General features: G+C 40.5%; 1 protein-coding gene across 1 annotated transcript; it reads left to right on the top strand.

Moving 5' to 3' along the window:
• Positions 1–2,363: 2,363 nt before the first annotated feature.
• On the top strand, positions 2,364–2,952 carry LOC127348087 (pectinesterase inhibitor 8-like). The gene is made up of 2 exons (XM_051374186.1): positions 2,364–2,639; positions 2,716–2,952. Exons 1-2 carry the CDS (start codon positions 2,364–2,366, stop codon positions 2,950–2,952), a joined length of 513 nt encoding a protein of 170 aa, XP_051230146.1.
• Positions 2,953–19,645: the final 16,693 nt, after the last annotated feature.

Below are 19,645 nucleotides of genomic sequence, written 5' to 3' on the forward strand. Positions count from 1 at the left end.
TGTTGAGTCTAACTTATTAGACCTACATTTAAAAATAGCGCATCTCTGGAGAGTGTACTAAACGTGTCATGATACCCGATGTTTTGGGAAATAACTACGATGATGGTAGGAAAGAAACTCCATAAAGTTCTAATAACCCATGAAAACTGATAAAAATAGCTTTCACAATCTAAAAACTCACCATACAATCACATATTAAAACTTGCTATAAACTCCTCAACATATGCTTTTTCAAACCCTTCTTAGAGTATGAGAATACTGAAGAACAAACTACCAACAAACCCGGAGGAGATAAAGTATACTACGAGAAACCCGATCTATTCGGAGGTATCGAAGAACTGGACTACGATATAGTATATAGAGTGGAAGACAGAGAGGCAGACTAAAAACAAAGGTATCCTAGAATAATTTAAACAAGTTGAGAAACATAAAACCCCACTAAATAAGTTGCTGAGCTCAAATGGCATCAGCCTTAGCTATTCCATTTTGCTTCAAGCTAGTAGCCTTGGATTTTGAATTTTCCATGAATCCTCAATGCATTGAGGAGGATCTCAAATCATTTGTACTCTTGGGGATGTGAATATGAATTCCAGAGAATTTTGGATCCGTGATGTTTCTTTTGTACCACTTTTGTTGGTGTAATATTCACGGAAGGGTGTTTCATGAGTGTTATGCTAACGACTTAAGCAATATAACTTGAAGTGGTGTGCAGGGTCACTACATGCCAGCCCGTCTCGAGCACCTATGTGAGCGTGCACTATTAGTGCAAGCATTGGGCGATAGATAGGGATTGATCTCTCACCCGATAGGAAGCATTTTTCTATCATCATTAGGAGTTGCAATGTTAAAAAGGTGTTGGAGATTGTCAATAGAGAGGAGAAAGAGCAGCGTCGAAAGTGTCCTAAGATAGAGATAGATACCCGTGCAATGGGTGATCGGCGCTTTCATCACCTCATTGAGCGAGATGCGGGAAGGAGGAGCTTATCAACAATGCAGTGATCCGCTTTCTAAATGTTAGGGGAATTTCGAGAGCAGATTAGGTGCAGCTGAGCACCAGTGCTTCTTATTTTTTAAATATTTAAAAATTATACTTCTATCTTTCAAAAATCATAAAAATTATTTCATGAATACATACACATCTTTGGTAGAAATTGGGTTATATTTTAAGCTAAAGAGAAAGAACAAATTTGTAGCTATGTATAGGGATGGAAAACTTATTTTTCTTTTTTGATAGCTCAAAATACAATATGTTGTCCTCCAAAATTTATATCATACCTTTGAATTATTTATATGGATGTGCGCATCTTTTTATTTTATTTTTAAATCCAAGAAATATGTTTTTTTTAAAAAAAATCAGAAGGACCAATGCTCATGTGGCAAAATCACTTTTCAGGAATCCCGCCTCTGAAAAAAGATCATCGTCCTGAATTGCCTGATGTCTCCATGTTAAGATTCATGTAGGGGTTGGGAAATAGTTATTACCACAGACTAGAGATCTTTTGATCTTTGAGAACCAACTTGAGTTTGGGTGGTTAGGAGGGTGGTTGTGAATTGCCTGATGTCTCCATGTTAAGATTCATGTAGGGGTTGGGAAATAGTTATTACCACAGACTAGAGATCTTTCGATCTTTGAAAACCAACTTGAGTTTGGGTGGTTAGGAGGGTGGTTGTACATCCAGCCCACCAGAGTTCAACCATAGGTTTGATATCTGTGTGTCTCGTAAAGGCGGAATATTCATTCAGTGGGAGACGAAATTTCTATCGACATCGAGATGACTTTGATGACTTCGTCAATTTAAAGATCGAATCTACCGACTCAGTCTTTCGAAGGTACTCATAGTGGTAGGGTGTGCATGTGTGTCCATACGGGTGAGTGTATGTACGTATATGTGAGCTTCTGCATATGTAGCGTGTTTGTCAAAACAAAAAGATCTTTTGATCTTTCATCTTTTCGTTTTTGTGTGTTCTTTTCTAATCGAACCGATAGGTTTGGCTCCTGAATCATGAGAGCAGTCTTTCGACTACTTCTCAGACCAAGGGTTTCTACAGTTACCTGACGACAGTACTCGATTTTGCCTGTTACCTGACACCGTAGCATGATCTGCCCATTGACTTTGTCCTTGCCACCTTGGCATTCCAATGGGGAGCACCAGTGACGGTTTCTCAAAAGCACTAAATACTTGCATTACTCGGGTGTTACATATGTGTATTCTTAATGTCTACATGCACGTTTCTGTCTAGCAAATTCACATGCATGCGTTCCTACATCTGTGAGGATATAAATCTGCACCTTCAGCACAACACCGCTGCAGCTATCGATCCATCAGTCATCAGACCATCCCGCTCCACAGGAAAGAAGAACGATGAGGACCTCCGCTCTCCTCGTGGCCGCTATCGCCGCGGCGGCGGCGTTCGCCGGCATGTGCCACTCCGCGCAAGCTTTGACTTTGATTCCGCCACCAAAGATAACGGTCGGCGGCACGTGCCAGGCGGCCCACGAGGCCGACAGCCGCGTCAACGCCACCTTCTGCACCACCCGCCTGCGCAAGGAGCCCCGCGCGATCGACGCCGACACGGCAGGCCTCGCCGAGGCCGCGACGGCCGTGGGCTTCCGCAACGCCGAAGGCGCACGGTCCGAGGTCAGGGCGGCTGAGGCGGCTCGAAGAAGGGGACGAGCAGGTACAATACCCGATATACAGGAGCATGCTGGAGCAGTGCGACATGCTTTACGGCATCATCTGCAAGAAGTACGCGGCGGTGCGGGAGGCGATTGCTGAGCAAAGGTACGGTGAGGTCGAGAGGGAGCTGTCGAGTGTCCCGTTGCTGGGGCACATATGCGACTCCGGGATTGCCCGGGCACGCAGCGCCAGCGCGTCGCCGTTCTTGCACTACAGCGAGGACAACACGCAGATCACCCTCCTCACCCTCGCCATCACCAGCCTGATCAAGTGACGCCTTCACTTTGGCGCCGACTCGCCATGCTCCGGCCGCCTTACCTGCCAAATGCATCTGCTACGTTCTTTTTCATGCATGGTTGTTATCGACCAGTGCCTCGGCTCGAGAGAGATTTCGATGCTTGAACGGATCAATGAATAAGCAAAATGATCGAACTTCTTCATCGCGTCGTAAATTTCTATTTCTATTTCGTGCACAACTTGTATCCCCGCCGTCCATTTTTTATACTACATCCAGTAAACAAAAGGCTTCATTTCACCATTTTCAACTTCAGGATATATAAGGTGTGCATCTAGCTCGAAAAGAAAGGACGAAAAAGGGTAAAAAGGCAAGGACACGACGCTGACTCCTTTGAAATATCGAAAATAGTCGCCGCCTCGATTCAGTGAGCTTATAACCAAGTCACGTGGGCAAGCCACTATATTTATATTCAACAGTTTCCTGATGCTGAACAACGCGGAATAGCTTAACTAAACCATATGAACGGTTTATCTCTTTTACAAAAGCTATAATTAGTGTTGCGTGATGGCTGTTTTTGAAGTTTGAAGGTGCCCACCGTTTCAAATCGACCTATCAGTTTCATTACTACAAAAAAATTCAATAGACAGGCTAGTAAACCCAGGCCATTCACTTTTCTCCACATGATAAATAATTCTTGCACATCGATTATCTCCTTTCTTATCCTTTCTTTCGTTTGAGGTTTAAGTCTTCTTTGAAAATCCACAGCCGGCTGGGCTCCCTATTCCATAAATATTCGGTGGGTGGATATTGAGGGACTAATCCCCTTCAAGTCATCCATGTAATAACCAAGAGCCTTGCAGTGCATTTTTAGGCATGGTGTAGTATAGTCGTTGATATAACACCAATGCAACACCATTCCACTAATATTACATCCCTTAGAGTGATACAATAGAAACATATTCGAGTCCAAGGTATGTCTATAAAATTAAAACTTCGACCCCTTACAGAAGATAAACACAACCTCCTACTTTACAATGAGGTAAAACTGCAGATAAAGCTTCAAAATAATAACTCGTAGACTAATTTATAGCTAACTTTAGCTCTAGAGGTACTTGGCTTGCTAAAGGAATCTGACAGAACTCTAGCTACTTAGGTGTTATGATTAGGGAATAGGTTTTCTTCTACTTCTAGACTAGGTTTCCACCATGGTGTATGTAGCAGTTGACTTCATTGACTAAGTATTGCCTCTTGTAGTATAGTTGACTTTTTCGTCTTCGAGTATCATTGTAGCTGCTCTTTCGATGCTTCCCAATCTAAGCAGTGGGTTCAAGAGGGAACTGGTGAGTACGAGTGTACTTAACAAGTTCAATAATAGGAATAGGTGTATCATGCACTAGCTACAACCACACACCAGAAAGTCGTAGGCAAATGCAACTTTTCGTAATCATTTCTTTAAAAGGTTTATTTTATTCTGAAAAACTATGCCTGTCAGTCTTCACAGGTTGACCAGAACTTCGTGGAGTTTCTTTTCTGCCGCGTTCGTAGTTCCTTCCTAAAACAGGGAGTGACATGTCACAATTCAGTACGCTCTACATGGTGTGTTACTTTACCCATAAGAGAACCTATCATTATTGCCAACCGAGTTGCATGCTTGTCCACACTTCCTTGGTGTGAGACCAGGTGTAAGATCCAAGCCAATCACTGTCCTTCTCCGCGACCTCGTATATACCCACCTTTTTGTATTCAGAGGGCCCTTGATCGCTTACTAATCTAGAGTGCTCGATCCTCGGCCATGATAGAATCCATTGTAGACCCTATTGCACAAGACGTCCATGTGGGACCGGAGCACTTAATGGCCTCTCAACCTTACTATGGAGACCAGCAGTACACCACATCTACGACAAATAGGCTTCCATTGATATGCGAGAGGAAATATGTACAACTGATTTATCCGTCCCATTAAAGATCTTATGGTTAACAAGTAATATACAACGCTAGAATCACTAGACGATATTTGTTGTTAATCCTATGTGAATACATTCCCAGTTGCAACGGAACCTCCACCATAATCTCAAACCATGGTTCCATTATCCACCACATAGTCATATTTATAACTGTAAAAGTAATACTTTACTTTTCAATGCAGGAATGGTACGAATAGTACTTTCCAAGTAATTTGATAAAAATAATCAAATGTTATGAGCAAGTGATGAACTTATCTTTCTTGACTGCAAGATTATGCAAGCAAGGCTTTGAGATGGTATAACTCCAAATTCTGAAATACCATCATTGTCTGGTAAGGACAATATTAAAAGAACTGGTAAAGATGCTATAATGCATAATATGAGATGCAATCGCTCTAAGCGTAACCTAACCCCGATGGTTTAGGTTTGGTGAGTTATAATAATTTCTTTAGGGGTGTGTTTCACTTTTAGAGTGGTTTAGCGAACACGGTTCTTATTAGAGTTTGGTTAACTTGGTATCATATATCATTGGTGTAATACATCATAATAATAATGCTAGCACACAATGAATAGTAGTGGTCATATTCTTAACATGTAATGAACATTGGTTAACTTTAAGTCCTATAAGACATGATTAATGTTTACTTGTTATTTACTTCAAAAGAATAACTTTTTGAGAACATGTTTGCTAATGAACAAGAAATACTTCAAGTAAGGCTTTTGGTTTCTAGGATATACTATGTCTTTTCATTCGATTCACTAAGTAGGGATCAATTTATTCCTAAATAGGATGAGTTCATATTTAACAAGTATTGGCATGGTTTAGCTAAACATGAACAACAAACTAAATTACTACACTTGGTTACGATCATGGTTGACCATAGGGTGTTGATCAATGAATGGTGATCAATGGTGATGACCTGAAATCCAGAAGTTAGGGTTTCCTTTTATTTGATACTAATTGATCACATAGAATTCATGAAGACATGAAATGATAACTTTATTTGCTTTTGGGGTTTGTAAGATTTATATGTGATCATGAGCATTCATGGTTGATAATACAAGATGATTACATTTTATATTATTCTAGGGTTTTAGAGTTATTAGCTAAGTAACATTTGAAATAGGGTTTCACATCAAATTATGGAAGTAGGGTTTAATGTATGATGGAACTAGGGTTTCCTATTTGATATACCATTATAAAGTAATAACTTTTTGAATAAAGTTGAAATTAATAAATAACTTTTAAATAAAAAATTAGTAATTGTATAATATATGTATATTTTCTTATTTTATTATTTAAAGAAAATGGTAATTAGGGTGAATATGATTTAGAGCCTAAATACAAATAATGATAATCTTAATGATAATAGAAAACTAATTTTACTATTTTATTTATTTCCTAAATTATTATTATTTGTTTTAGAAGCTTTACTACTTATTAAATTTTCATGGAATTCTTGATAAAAGAAAATACTTAAACAAAAAGTACTAAACAATTGATTTTTGATTTTTATTAAAAATTGTATATTATATTATTAATAGATAGATTTTATTTTTCTGAATATTTTGATATATTATTTGTATTTTTCATAACTTAAATGGATTTGATATGAATTTCTAAAGTTCATACAAATTTCTAGAATTTGAATTTAAACACTAAACACTATCTATTTGTACCTGGACACGACTACAGAGGATGACCGGTGGGACCTATGGCCAGGTCAGCTGCCACAAGGGCAACGACCAGGTCAAACCTCCCGTGGGGTCCCACCTGCCACGTCGACCTCACCGGCGGCTTGACCCTGGTGGCCAGGCGACGACAACTCTGCCAATTTAGGGCTCTTCGGGACGAGCGAGTAGGTGTGTTCGAACCCCCACAACAAGCTAAACACGGTAGTGGTGGTTCCTTTCCGAAAGATTCACCGGAGATAGCTCCGGCAAGCTCGACTGCGGCGACGCGTTTCGGCCAACTGGTCAATGCTAGGTACGGGAACGATTAAGATGCAACAAAGAGCTTAGGAGGAGCGCAATCTCACAAAGAGGATCTCTAGATGGTCGACATCGGCGATTATGGGCGGAGACGAGCGCTATGTCACGCATTTCGATGTGGCCAAAGAAAAGGAATTGTCGATTCCCATCAATTGAGGGCTTCCCTGCTCAATTCCTTGTACCCTGATGATCAGCACGCTCAAGCGCTTCACCTCGACTAGTTCATCGATTTTGTGGTAGCCCCATTTGTCAGGTTCTCCCTCGATGTCGGTGAGAACTTTTAGAGAGATGTGAGAGATTGAGAGAACTAGGGAGGAAATGGGAGGGAAGAGAAGAATTAGGGTTTCTCGGGGATCCTCTAGGAGGTTTTATAGGACGAGGCGATGTCAGAAGGGACGGTGATATGTCGGCGACCTGCGGCCGTGATGCGGTGGTTCTCTGAACTAGGTTTCAACGCATGAATCTTGATGCTCCGACTGGCAGCAGACTCTAGGGTTCAGTGTAAGGCTTTTGAACGTTTCTCTTGCGTCCGAGCTCGGTCTTATCAACGACGAGGACGTGGCAGAGCAGCGCCGTCGCGCTCTCAATCTCCAGGAAGAAGACGATGCCGGTTTTCTTCTTCGTGTTCATTTTAGACGGCCGAAACGGTATTTGGCTGGTTCCTGGGCTCCTTGGGATGATTCGATGGGCTGGCGCTGGGCTGGTTGCTGGGCTCCTTGGGCTGATTCGGTGGACAAGTAAGTAGCTTCCTCTTTTCTTTTCTATTTTCTATTTTCTATTTTCTATTTTTGATTTGATTTCCTATTTGAATTTGATTCTGTTTGCAGAAATTTTGAGCGTGTAAGTGTTTGCAAAATTTAATAGAGATGATCACTAGGTCATTCACTTGTCTTGAACATTTTAGGGATATTTATGTTTTTGTTGTTTTTGGGTCAATACACATTATTCCAAATGAATATGGCCCACGAGTTTATTTCTTTCTTCTTCTTTAAGTGTTAACATATTTTGTTAAGGTTTGAATGATTACTTAGTGACATGTAGGATATTTAACAGTTATGGTATAAACAAGTGATTAAATTTAATAATAGATCTAGTCTTTTCATTGGAGAGTGTGTGTGGAACATTACTACATATGCACTTCATTTAGAAAATCTTGGTGATCTTTAAAACTTATTAATGTATGAGGGGTGCTCTTGGCTTCCTAGAGGTGTTACTTTACTTGTCTCACAAGCTTGAGTGAAATTCTAATTAGGAGTGTTCAGTTAAATCCTATAAGTTGAAAGATAGGGTTGAGTTGGTCACATGGTTCATGGCTTGGTTTTATCTCTAAAGATGAGTACTGATCCTGCACCAGGATTGAAGTGTAGAATTTTAGTTCTAGGTTTATCTACTGGTCTCATCAATTGAAGCATGGGTTAAAATAGCGATGTGGTCTAGGGCTTTGTTTATGCCCACCAACTGAAACATAAGTAGGATGGAGATGTAGTCCTGGAGTTTCTAGGTTTTAAATTGTTGGAGATATGCCCAAGAGGCAATAATAAAATGGTTATTATAATATATCTTTAAGTTTATGATAATGTTTACATACCATGCTATAATTGTATTAACCGAAACATTGATACATGTGTGTTATGTGAACAACAAAGGAGTCCCTAGTAAGCCTCTTGTATAACTAGCTTGTTGATTAATAGATGATCATGGTTTCGTGATCATGAACATTGGATGTTATTAATAACAAGGTTATGTCATTATATGAATGATGTAATGGACACACCCAATTAAGCGTAGCATAAGATCACGTCATTAAGTTATTTGCTATAAGCTTTCGATACATGGTTACCTAGTCCTTTCGACCATGAGATCATGTAAATCACTTATACCGGAAAGGTACTTTGATTACATCAAACGCCCCTGCGTAAATGGGTGGTTATAAAGGTGGGATTAAGTATCCGGAAAGTATGAGTTTAGGCATATGGATCAACAGTGGGATTTGTCCATCCCGATGACGGATAGATATACTCTGGGCCCTCTCGGTGGAATGTCGTCTAATGTCTTGCAAGCATATGAATAAGTTCATAAGAGACCACATACCACGGTACGAGTAAAGAGGTACTTGTCAGGAGACGAGGTTGAACAAGGTATAGAGTGATACCGATGATCAAACCTCGGACAAGTAAAATATCGCGTGATAAAGGGAATTGGTATCGTATGTGAATGGTTCATTCGATCACTAAGTCATCGTTGAATATGTGGGAGCCATTATGGATCTCCAGATCCCGCTATTGGTTATTGGTCGGAGAGATGTCTCAACCATGTCTACATAGTTCGCGAACCGTAGGGTGACACACTTAAGGTTTGATGTTGTTTTAAGTAGATATGGAATATGGAATGGAGTTCGAAGTTTTGTTCGGAGTCTCGGATGGGATCCAGGACATCACGAGGAGTTCCGGAAGGGTTGATGACCCACAAGTATAGGGGGTGTATCGTAGTATCTTCGATAAGTAAGAATGTCGATCCCAACGAGGAGCAGAAGGTGTTGACAAGCAGTTTCGATGAAGGATTCACTGTAAATACTCACAGACAAGTATTCAGGGGGTTTTGATGTAGCAGATGAATAAAGTACGAGTAAGTAAAGTGCGAGAGTAACAATTGCAGCGAGTGGCCCAATCCTTTTTAGCACAAAGGACAAGCCGGTTTGTTTACTTATAATGACCAAACGTTCTCGAGGACACACGGGATTTTTAGTCTAGTGCTTTCGCTACATACGGCTAATTAATCTTCATTGTTTTGATAAGTGTTGTGTGGGTGAACCTGTGCTAATGTACCGCCCTTCCTAGGACTAATACATACTTGTGATTATACCCCTTGCAAGCATCCGCAACTACAAGAAAGTAATTAAGATAATTCTAACCACAGCCTTAAACTCTGAGATCCTGCTATCCCTCCTGCATCGATATACCAACGGGGGTTTAGGTTTCTGTCACTCCGGCAACCCCGCAATTGGCAAACGAGTACAAGATGCATTCCCCTAGGCCCATAAAGGTGAAGTGTCGTGTAGTCGACGTTCACACGACACCACTAGAAGAATAACACCACAACTTAAATATCATAACATTGAATATTACTCAACCATACTTCACTACTAACATTTAGACTTCACCCATGTCCTCAAGAACTAAACGAACTACTCACGAGACATCATATGGAACATGATCAGAGGTGATATGATGATGAATAACAATCTGAACATAAACCTTGGTTCAACGGTTTCACTCAATAGCATCAATAACAAGTAGAAATCAACACCGGGAGAGTTTCCCCTATCAAACAATCAAGATCAAACCCAAATTGCTACAGCGGTGACGATGTGCAGCGGTGGAGAAGGCGGTGATGATGATGAAGATGATGATGATGGTGATGGAGATGATGTCCAACTTGATGGCGGTGACGATGGCGTCGATTTCCCCCTCCGGGAGGGAATTTCCCCGACGGATCTCAGCCTGCCGGAGAGCTCTTTTCTCTCGGGTGTTCTCCGCCCCGCAGAGGCGGCTGTAACTCTTCGCGAGGTACCCTCTGGAGCTTAGGTTTTCGGGACGAAGGCATACACGAAGAAAAGGAGGCGAGAGGGGGCTGTGGGCCCCCTCCTCACAGGGCGGCGCGGCCAGGCCTTGGGCCGCGCCGACCTATGGGGTGGGCCCACCTCGGGTCCCCTCAGCTCCCCCTTCTGGCTCACTTCATCTTCTGGAAAAATAAGGTTTTTCGTATAATTTCCGCCAACTGTTGATCTTCCGAAATATTGCATTCTGACGGCGCTTTTTCCAGCAGAATCCTGGCTCCGGTGCTCGATCCTCCAATAATCATGAAACATGCAAAATAGATGAAATAACATAAGTATTATGTCCAAATATGAAATATATCAATGAATAACAGCAAATTATGATATAAAATAGTGATGCAAATTGGACGTATCAACTCCCCCCAAGCTTAGACTTCGCTTGTCCCCAAGCGAAACTGAACTCGGTAAACAGGACCACATGTTTATGGAGTGAAGAGTCGATAAATAAAATACGGACAAGAAGCATCATATTCATTAACACAAGACATTCTAGTAAACATCTTCCTCATATAATTCAACTTGAAACAAGTATAAGGTAATCACAAATAAAGGTGCATAAGAAATCATAGTTGGTGATGGCAAACTTCGTTCTTGGTCAGAGAACAATTAACAGGTTATACTTATCTTATTGAGCAGCGCTCTCATGTTAAAGTTTATATGGCACAACTTGCATACTCAATCATAATAGTCTCCTCATGATCATTGATAACTTGTAAAGCTATATTCATTTAGATAAAGCTTGTACTAAACAAGGAAGAGTAAAAGACATGATGAAGCAAATCACAATATAATGGTTTGATCACAACTACTCAAATTCTTGCTTAAAATGGAAGGAAATAGGTTTACTGACTCAACATAAAGTAAAAGACAGGCCCTTCGCAGAGGGAAGCAGGGATTAAATCATGTGCTAGAGCTTTTTCAGTTTTGAAATCATATAAAGAGAATAAAAGTAACATTTTGAGAGGTGTTTGTTGTTGTCAACGACTGGTAGCGGGTACTCTAACCCCCTTGCCAGACAAACCTTCAAAGAGCGGCTCCCATTTTATTTTTATGTGGCACTCCTTCCAACCTTTCTTTCACAAACCATGGCTAACCGAATCCTCGGGTGCCTGCCAACAATCTCATACCATGAAGGAGTGCCTTTTTTATTTTAGTTTTATTATGATGACACTCCCCCCAACCTTTTCTTACACAAGCCATGGCTAACCGAATCCTTCGGGTGCCGTCCATCAATAACATACCATGGAGGAGTGTCTATTTAGGTTAGTTAATTTGGGACTGGGAATCCCATTGCCAGCTCTTTTTGCAAAATTATTGGATAAGCGGATGAAGCCACTAGTCCATTGGTGAAAGTTGCCCAACAAGATTGAAAGATAAACACCACATACATCCTCATGAGCTATAAAACATTGACACAAATAAGAGATAGTAAATTTTGAATTGTTTAAAGGTAGCACACGAAGTATTTACTTGGAATGGCAGGAAATACCATGTAATAGGTAGTTATGGTGGACACAAATGACATAGGTTTGGGTTAAGGTTTGGATGCACGAGAAGTATTCCCTCTCAGTACAGGTCTTTGGATAGCAAGGTTAATTAGCAAGCATAAGAGTCGAGGGAAACAAACAAATATACATGTGATAGAAACAATCATGCATCTTCCTTGTAAGCACAAACAGTTTTAACTTCAGAATAATAAGCTATGAGCTAACAAGAAAGAAAGATAATGAAACAACTACATGTATTTCTCTTTTCTACTTAAACTTCAAAGTGTTGTTGCTATTGACCAATGCTAAGTTTGCCAAAACCAAATAGATTTATTCAATGCTCCCAAAGTGATACCAATACTAACAACAAGATCAATCATGTAATAAGGATTGCAAACTAAAATAAGATGTGCAATTTGTAAATGATAAGACTTCTCATTAATATTCCATAACGATAACTCACACCAAGGGATACATAGATAATCAACTAAAGGAGAGATACTTCCACACTGCAACCTATCTTATATGATAACTTCCCTACTCATGATATGACACTACTTGACAATAAAAAGTAAAAGGTAGTGATGATGTGATACCCCGGCACTCCCCCAAGCTTGGAACAAACCAAGGGGATGCCAATACCGATGATGAATTACTCCTTTGGCGATGGTGGTGATGAATTCCCGTCATCAGACTTCCAAGGAAGAGGCTCTCCATCAACAAACGACATCTTGGTCTCGGGAATCCTGAAACTAGCAGCATGGCTTATGTGTTTAAACCTGTTTTCATACTCACGATTCGATTACGAACGTCATAGAGTTGAGCTTGGAGTTTGTTGGTGGTGTCGTGAAGTGAGAGGATGTCGCCCCATAGCTTTGCAGTTTCCTTCTCGTGTTCAGCAATGAGTTCAGACACAATCTTGTGGAAGATATCCACCTCACGCTCAGCCATCTTCTTGTATTTGAAGACCTCCTGTTCTAGCTTCTCCATCCTGTCTTCCAAGCTTCCTTCTCCTTTAGGACCCTGGACATCCTTGATCTGCAGTTCTCCCTCAACGAGCAGCAACTCCTTGGGGTGCATCCTCAGCTCCTCCATGTACAAGTTGTCAACGTCCTTGCAGGAGCTGTCCTTCGGAATTTCTGATGAGGACATGATGGCTCTAGATCCGAAGCAAATCCTGGCAGAAACAGCTCGAAACAAAACACGTCGAGAAAACGATATACGGACCTCCAGGGGTCCGGGGGATTATATAGCAGGAATTTTCACGACAAAAGGAAAGTACCAGGTCGAACCAGAGTTGGAAAGAGGCGTCGAGGCGGCCAGCTCATAGGGCGGCGCGGCCTGGCAGGGGCCCGCGCCGGCCTATGAGGGCACGCCCTCGTGCGTCTCCTCCACTCCGCTTCGATCTCGTAATTTTTCATATTTTCCAAAAACAGCAAACATATTGTTCGGAAAGTAAATTGCGAACTTTTTATTACCAGTACTGTTACCTATTCAAAGTCGAGTTCTGGCAGACTGTCAATTTGACCTTTGATGAAAGCCTCCGGTGTTTCCACTCGAATAATATCAACATCTACATTGTAAGAATCACCTGAGATATAATGCTTGAGTCTTTGTCCATTCACCACTTGCGTGGCATTGCCTTGGAGAGAGCTAATTTTAATTGCTCCTGAATGATACACCTCCTCAACAACATATGGTCCTTCCCATTTCGAGAGTAATTTCCCTGCAAAGAATCTGAGACGAGACCGATACAATAGGACTTTATCCCCAATATTAAATTCTCTTTTGATAATCCTTCTATCATGCCATTTTTTAACTTTCTCTTTAAAGAGTTTAGTATTTTCATAAGCTTCACTTCTCCATTCATCTAGAGAACTCAATTGCAGCAACCTCTTATTACCGGCAAGTTTAGGATCTTTATTTAATTCTCTAACTGCCCAATAAGCTTTGTGCTCTAGTTCTAAAGGTAAATGACAAGCTTTCCCATAAACCATTTTATAAGGTGACATTCCCATGGGATTTTTATAAGCAGTTCTATAAGCCCATAGTGCATCCTTCAATTTACTAGCCCAATTCTTTCTAGTTTTATTAACAGTCTTTTGCAAGATAGATTTAATCTCTCTATTTGATAGTTCTACTTGCCCACTAGTTTGAGGATGATAAGCGGAAGCAATTCTATGATTAATACCATATTTAGCAAGAGTTTTTCTAAAACCACCATGAATAAAATGAGAACCTCCATCTGTCATAATATATCTAGGAACTCCAAATCTAGGAAAAATAATATCTAAAAGCATTCTTAAAGAGGTCTCACCATCAGCACTTTTTGTAGGTATGGCTTCCACCCGTTTAGTAACATAATCAACAGCAACAAGTATATGAGTGTTACCTTCTAAAGAGGGAAAAGGTCCCATGAAGTCAAATCCCCAACAATCGAACGGTTCAATAACAAGAGTATAATTCATAGGCATTTCATTGCGTCTAGAGATATTACCAACCCTTTGACATTCATCACAAGATAAGATAAACTTCTTTGCATCTTTGAAGAGAGTTGGCCAATAAAAACCTGATTGTAGAACCTTTTGCGCGGTTCTATCTCCGGCGTGATGTCCTCCATAAGCACTACCATGACATTTACTCAATATCTCTTGTTGTTCATATTCGGGAACACATCTTCGCAGAATACCATCCACTCCTTCTTTAGGAACACAAGGCACATGACTAACCCATCTACTATCAGCAATAGGATATATAATACCAGCTTCAAGAAGTCTTAATACCTCATTTCTTACCACATCCTTCATCTTAGGAATTAGACGACGCTGAGGTTCAACAACAGGCTTCGCATCATCTTCCATATTAATGGCGTGTTGGCAAATAGAGGGAGAAATCCCCTTCAAGTCATCAAGAGTGTAGCCAATAGCTCCTCGGTGCTTCTTCAGTATTTCCAATAGCCTTTCTTCTTCAAACTCTGAAAGCTTAGAACTAATAATAACAAGATATATTTTCTTATCATCAATATGAGCATATTTAAGATTATCAGGCAATGGTTTTAAATCAAAGACAGGATATTTCTTTGGTGGCGGTGTTGTACCCAGATCTTCCACCAGTAAATCATGCTTAAGAATAGGTTGATGAAGGAAAATTTCATCAAGCTCATCTCTTTCTTCCCTAAAAACTTCACTCTCACTATTCTCCAAATGTTGCTGCAAGGGATTATTAGGAGCAAGAACAATAGATGCACACTGTTCAACTTTAAAATCGTCATTAGGCAAATCAGCTTTATAAGGAGTTTTGGTAAATTTAGAGAAGTTAAACTCATAAGATTCACCAGCAAATTTAGTCAAAATTTTCTCTTTCTTGCAATCTATAATAGCTCCACAAGTATTTAGAAAAGGTCTACCAAAAATGGTAGGACAATATTTACTAGCAACAGAACCAAGTACCAAAAAGTCAGCAGGGTATTTAATCTTACCGCATAGAACTTCCACATCTCGAACAATACCAATTGGAGAAATAGTTTCTCTATTAGCCAGCCGAATAACCACATCAATATCTTCAAGTTCACAAGAACCAATTTCGTGCATAATCTCCATGTAAAGCTCATAAGGAATAGCACTAATACTTGCACCAATATCACATAAACCATAATAGCAATGATCACCAATTCTAACAGATAGCATAGGAACACTAGCTTGCTTGGACTTATTAGGATGTGAAACAATATTAGAAGCATCTTCACAGAAAATAATATGACCATCCTCCACATTTTCAGTCACAAGATCTTTAACTATTGCAATAACAGGTTCAACTTTTATTTGTTCTTCAGGTTCTATAGGTTTCTTTTCACTTTTATGAACCGCACTATTTATAACAGAGTACTCCTTCATCTTAGCAGGGAAAGGAGTTTTTTCAATATAAGCTTCAGGAATAACATGATCAACAGTTTCAACTACAACGCATTTATTAATAGATGAATCAATTTTATCTTTATACGGTTCATGATACTTATCAAAATTGTTCTTAGGTAATTCATAATGAGAGGCAAAAGCTTTATAAAGATTTGCAGCAACTTGAGAATCAAGACCATAAGTAGCACTCATATTACGAAATTTATCAGTATCCATAAAAGCTTCAATGCATTTATAATCATAATTTATACCTGATTCTCTATCTTTGTCGTTCTCCCATCCTTCAGTATTTTCCTGGATCCGATTAAGAAGGTCCCTTTTAAACTCTTCTTTGTTGCGCGTAAATTATCCAGAACAAGAAGTATCCAGCAAGGTCTTGTCTTCAAAAGAAAGTCTTGCATAGAAATTATCAATAATAACATTACCAGGAAGCTCATGAATGGGGCATTTGAGCATTAAAGACTTTAATCTCCCCCACGCTTGGGCAATACTCTCTCCATCATGAGGCCAAAAATTATATATGCGGTTCCGATCCTTGTGAATTTCACTTGGAGGATAGAACTTATAATAAAACCGGGGTACAATATCATTCCATTCAAGATAATCCCCATTATCCAGTAATTTATACCAATGCGCCGCTTTACCAGACAGCGATATAGAGAATAGTTTCTTCCTCACTTCATCCATAGCAATACCTGCACACTTGAATAAACCGCATAATTCATGTAAGAACAGTAAATGATCTCCAGGGTGGACAGTTCCATCACCTGTATAACGGTTATCCACTACACGTTCAATAATTTTCATAGGTATTTTGTATGGTATCTCTTCCTCACCTGGCGCCTCATCCACTACCTTTGCAGTAGTAGCAGATTTTCCAAATAAAAACTCAAGAGAAGATCTCTCCATAATGAATTATGGCAGAAGGCAGAAATAAAATCAGCACAAACAGTAGAAATTTCCCTTACCAATTCCACTTACCAATAGCGCTTCACTCCCCGGCAACGGCGCCAGAAAATAGTCTTGATGACCCTCAAGTATAGGGGGTGTATCGTAGTATCTTCGATAAGTAAGAATGTCGATCCCAACGAGGAGCAGAAGGTGTTGACAAGCAGTTTCGATGAAGGATTCACTGTAAATGCTCACAGACAAGTATTCAGGGGGTTTTGATGTAGCAGATGAATAAAGTACGAGTAAGTAAAGTGCGAGAGTAACAATTGCAGCGAGTGGCCTGATGTCTACGCCCCCTCCTTTTCCTGTAGACAGTGTTGGGCCTCCAAGAGCAGAGGTTTGTAGAACAGCAGCAAGTTTCCCTTAAGTGAATCACCCAAGGTTTATCGAACTCAGGGAGGAAGAGGTCAAAGATATCCCTCTCATGCAACCCTGCAACCACAAAGCAAGAAGTCTCTTGTGTCCCCAACACACCTAATAGGTGCACTAGTTCGGCGAAGAGATAGTGAAATACAGGTGGTATAAATAAGTAGTAGCAACGGCACCAGAAAAGTGCTTTGCCCAGGACAGTAAACAAGCAGTAGTAATGCAGCAGTAGTAACGCAGTAAAACAGTAAACAAGCAGCGATAGCAGTATTTAGGAACAAGGCCTAGGGATTACACTTTCACTAGTGGACACTCTCAACATTGATCGCATGATAAATAACTCTTTCTCATATGTGCTACATACACTCTTTTGTTGGATGATGAACACATTGCGTAGGATTACACGAACCCTCAATGCCGGAGTTAACAAGCTCCACAATTCAATGTTCATATTTAAATAACCTTAGAGCATAATAGATCATTGCAAAATAAACCAAGAACTAACATAGTGCACACACTGTCCACATTACACTATGAAGGAGGAATAGATCACATCAATACTATCATAATGATAATTAACTCCACAATCTACAAGAGATCATGATCATAGCCTACGATAAGAACCACATGGTGCACACACTAGTCACCTTTACACCATGCATGAGGAATAGACTACTTTAATAACATCACATGAGTAGCACACAACTAGTAGCGATACAAAGCTCATCATATGGATCTCAATCATGTAAAGCAGCTCATGAGATCATTGTATTGAAGTACATAGGAGAGAGATTAACCACATAGCTACCGGTACAGCCCCGAGCCTCGATGGAGAACTACTCCCTCCTCATGGGAGCAGCAGCGGTGATGAAGATGGCGGTGGAGATGGCAGCGGTGTCGATGGAGAAGCCTTCCGGGGGCACTTCCCCGTCCCGGCGGCGTGCCGGAACAGAGACTTCTGTCCCCCAGATCTTGGCTTCGCGATGGCGGCGGCTCTGGAAGGTTTCTGTGGGTTTCGTCGAACGTGATAGGGTTTTCGCGACGGAGGCTTTAAATAGGCGGAAGGGCAGCCTCGGAGGGGCACGGGGCCACCACACCATAGGGCGGCGCGGCCCTCCTCTCGGCCGCGCCCGGTGTGGTGTGGGGCCCCGGGGCTTCCCTCCGGCGGCTCTCGGTGTTACGGATGCTTCCGGGCAAAATAGGAACCTGGGCGTTGATTTCGTCCGATTCCGAGAATATTTCGTTACTAGGATTTCTGAAACCAAAAACAGCAGAAAACAGGAACTGGCACTTCGGCATCTTGTTAATAGGTTAGTTCCAGAAAATGCACGAATATGACATAAAGTGTGCATAAAATATGTAGATAACATCAATAATGTGGCATGGAACATAAGAAATTATCGATACGTCGGAGACGTATCAGCATCCCCAAGCTTAGTTCTGCTCGTCCCGAGCAGGTAAAACGATAACAAAGATAATTTCTGGAGTGACATGCCATCATAACCTTGATCATACTATTTGTAAAGCATATGTAGTGAATGCAGCGATCAAAACAATGTATATGACATGAGTAAACAAGTGAATCATATAGCAAAGACTTTTCATGAATAGTACTTCAAGACAAGCATCAATAAGTCTTGCATAAGAGTTAACTCATAAAGCAATAATTCAAAGTAAAAGCATTGAAGCAACACAATGGAAGATTAAGTTTCAGCGGTTGCTTTCAACTTGTAACATGTATATCTCATGGATATTGTCATTATAGAGTAATATAACAAGTACAATATGCAAGTATGTAGGAATCAATGCACAGTTCACACAAGTGTTTGCTTCTTGAGGTGGAGAGAAATAGGTGAACTGACTCAACAATGAAAGTAAAAAGAATGGTCCTCCATAGAGGAAAAGCATCGATTGCTATATTTGTGCTAGAGCTTTGATTTTGAAAACATGAAACAATTTTGTCAACGGTAGTAATAAAGCATATGTATCATGTAAATTATATCTTTCAAGTTGCAAGCCTCATGCATAGTATACTAATAGTGCCCGCACCTTGTCCTAATTAGCTTGGACTACCGGATCATCGCAATGCACATGTTTTAACCAAGTGTCACAAAGGGGTACCTCTATGCCGCCTGTACAAAGGTCTAAGGAGAAAGCTCGCATTGGATTTCTCGCTATTGATTATTCTCAACTTAGACATCCATACTGGGACAACATAGACAACAGATAATGGACTCCTCTTTTATGCATAAGCATGTAACAACAATTTATAATTTTCTCATATGAGATTGAGGATATATGTCCAAAACTGAAACTTCCACCATGGATCATGGCTTTAGTTAGCGGCCCAATGTTCTTCTCTAACAATATGCATGCTTAACCATAAGGTGGTAGATCTCTCTTACTTCAGACAAGACGAACATGCATAGCAACTCACAT

The sequence above is a fragment of the Lolium perenne genome, chromosome 4 (genome assembly GCF_019359855.2).
Source record: "Lolium perenne isolate Kyuss_39 chromosome 4, Kyuss_2.0, whole genome shotgun sequence".
Classification (NCBI taxonomy): Eukaryota; Viridiplantae; Streptophyta; class Magnoliopsida; order Poales; family Poaceae; genus Lolium; species Lolium perenne.

Excerpts from the sequence above, each read along its gene's own strand:
- LOC127348087 (XM_051374186.1), top strand. The coding sequence starts at position 2,364 with ATGAGGACCTCCGCTCTCCTCGTGGCCGCTATCGCCGCGGCGGCGGCG. Across the intron at positions 2,640-2,715 it reads CCGAAGGCGCACGGTCCGAG|TGCGACATGCTTTACGGCAT; the intron begins GTCAGGGCGGCT and ends ATGCTGGAGCAG.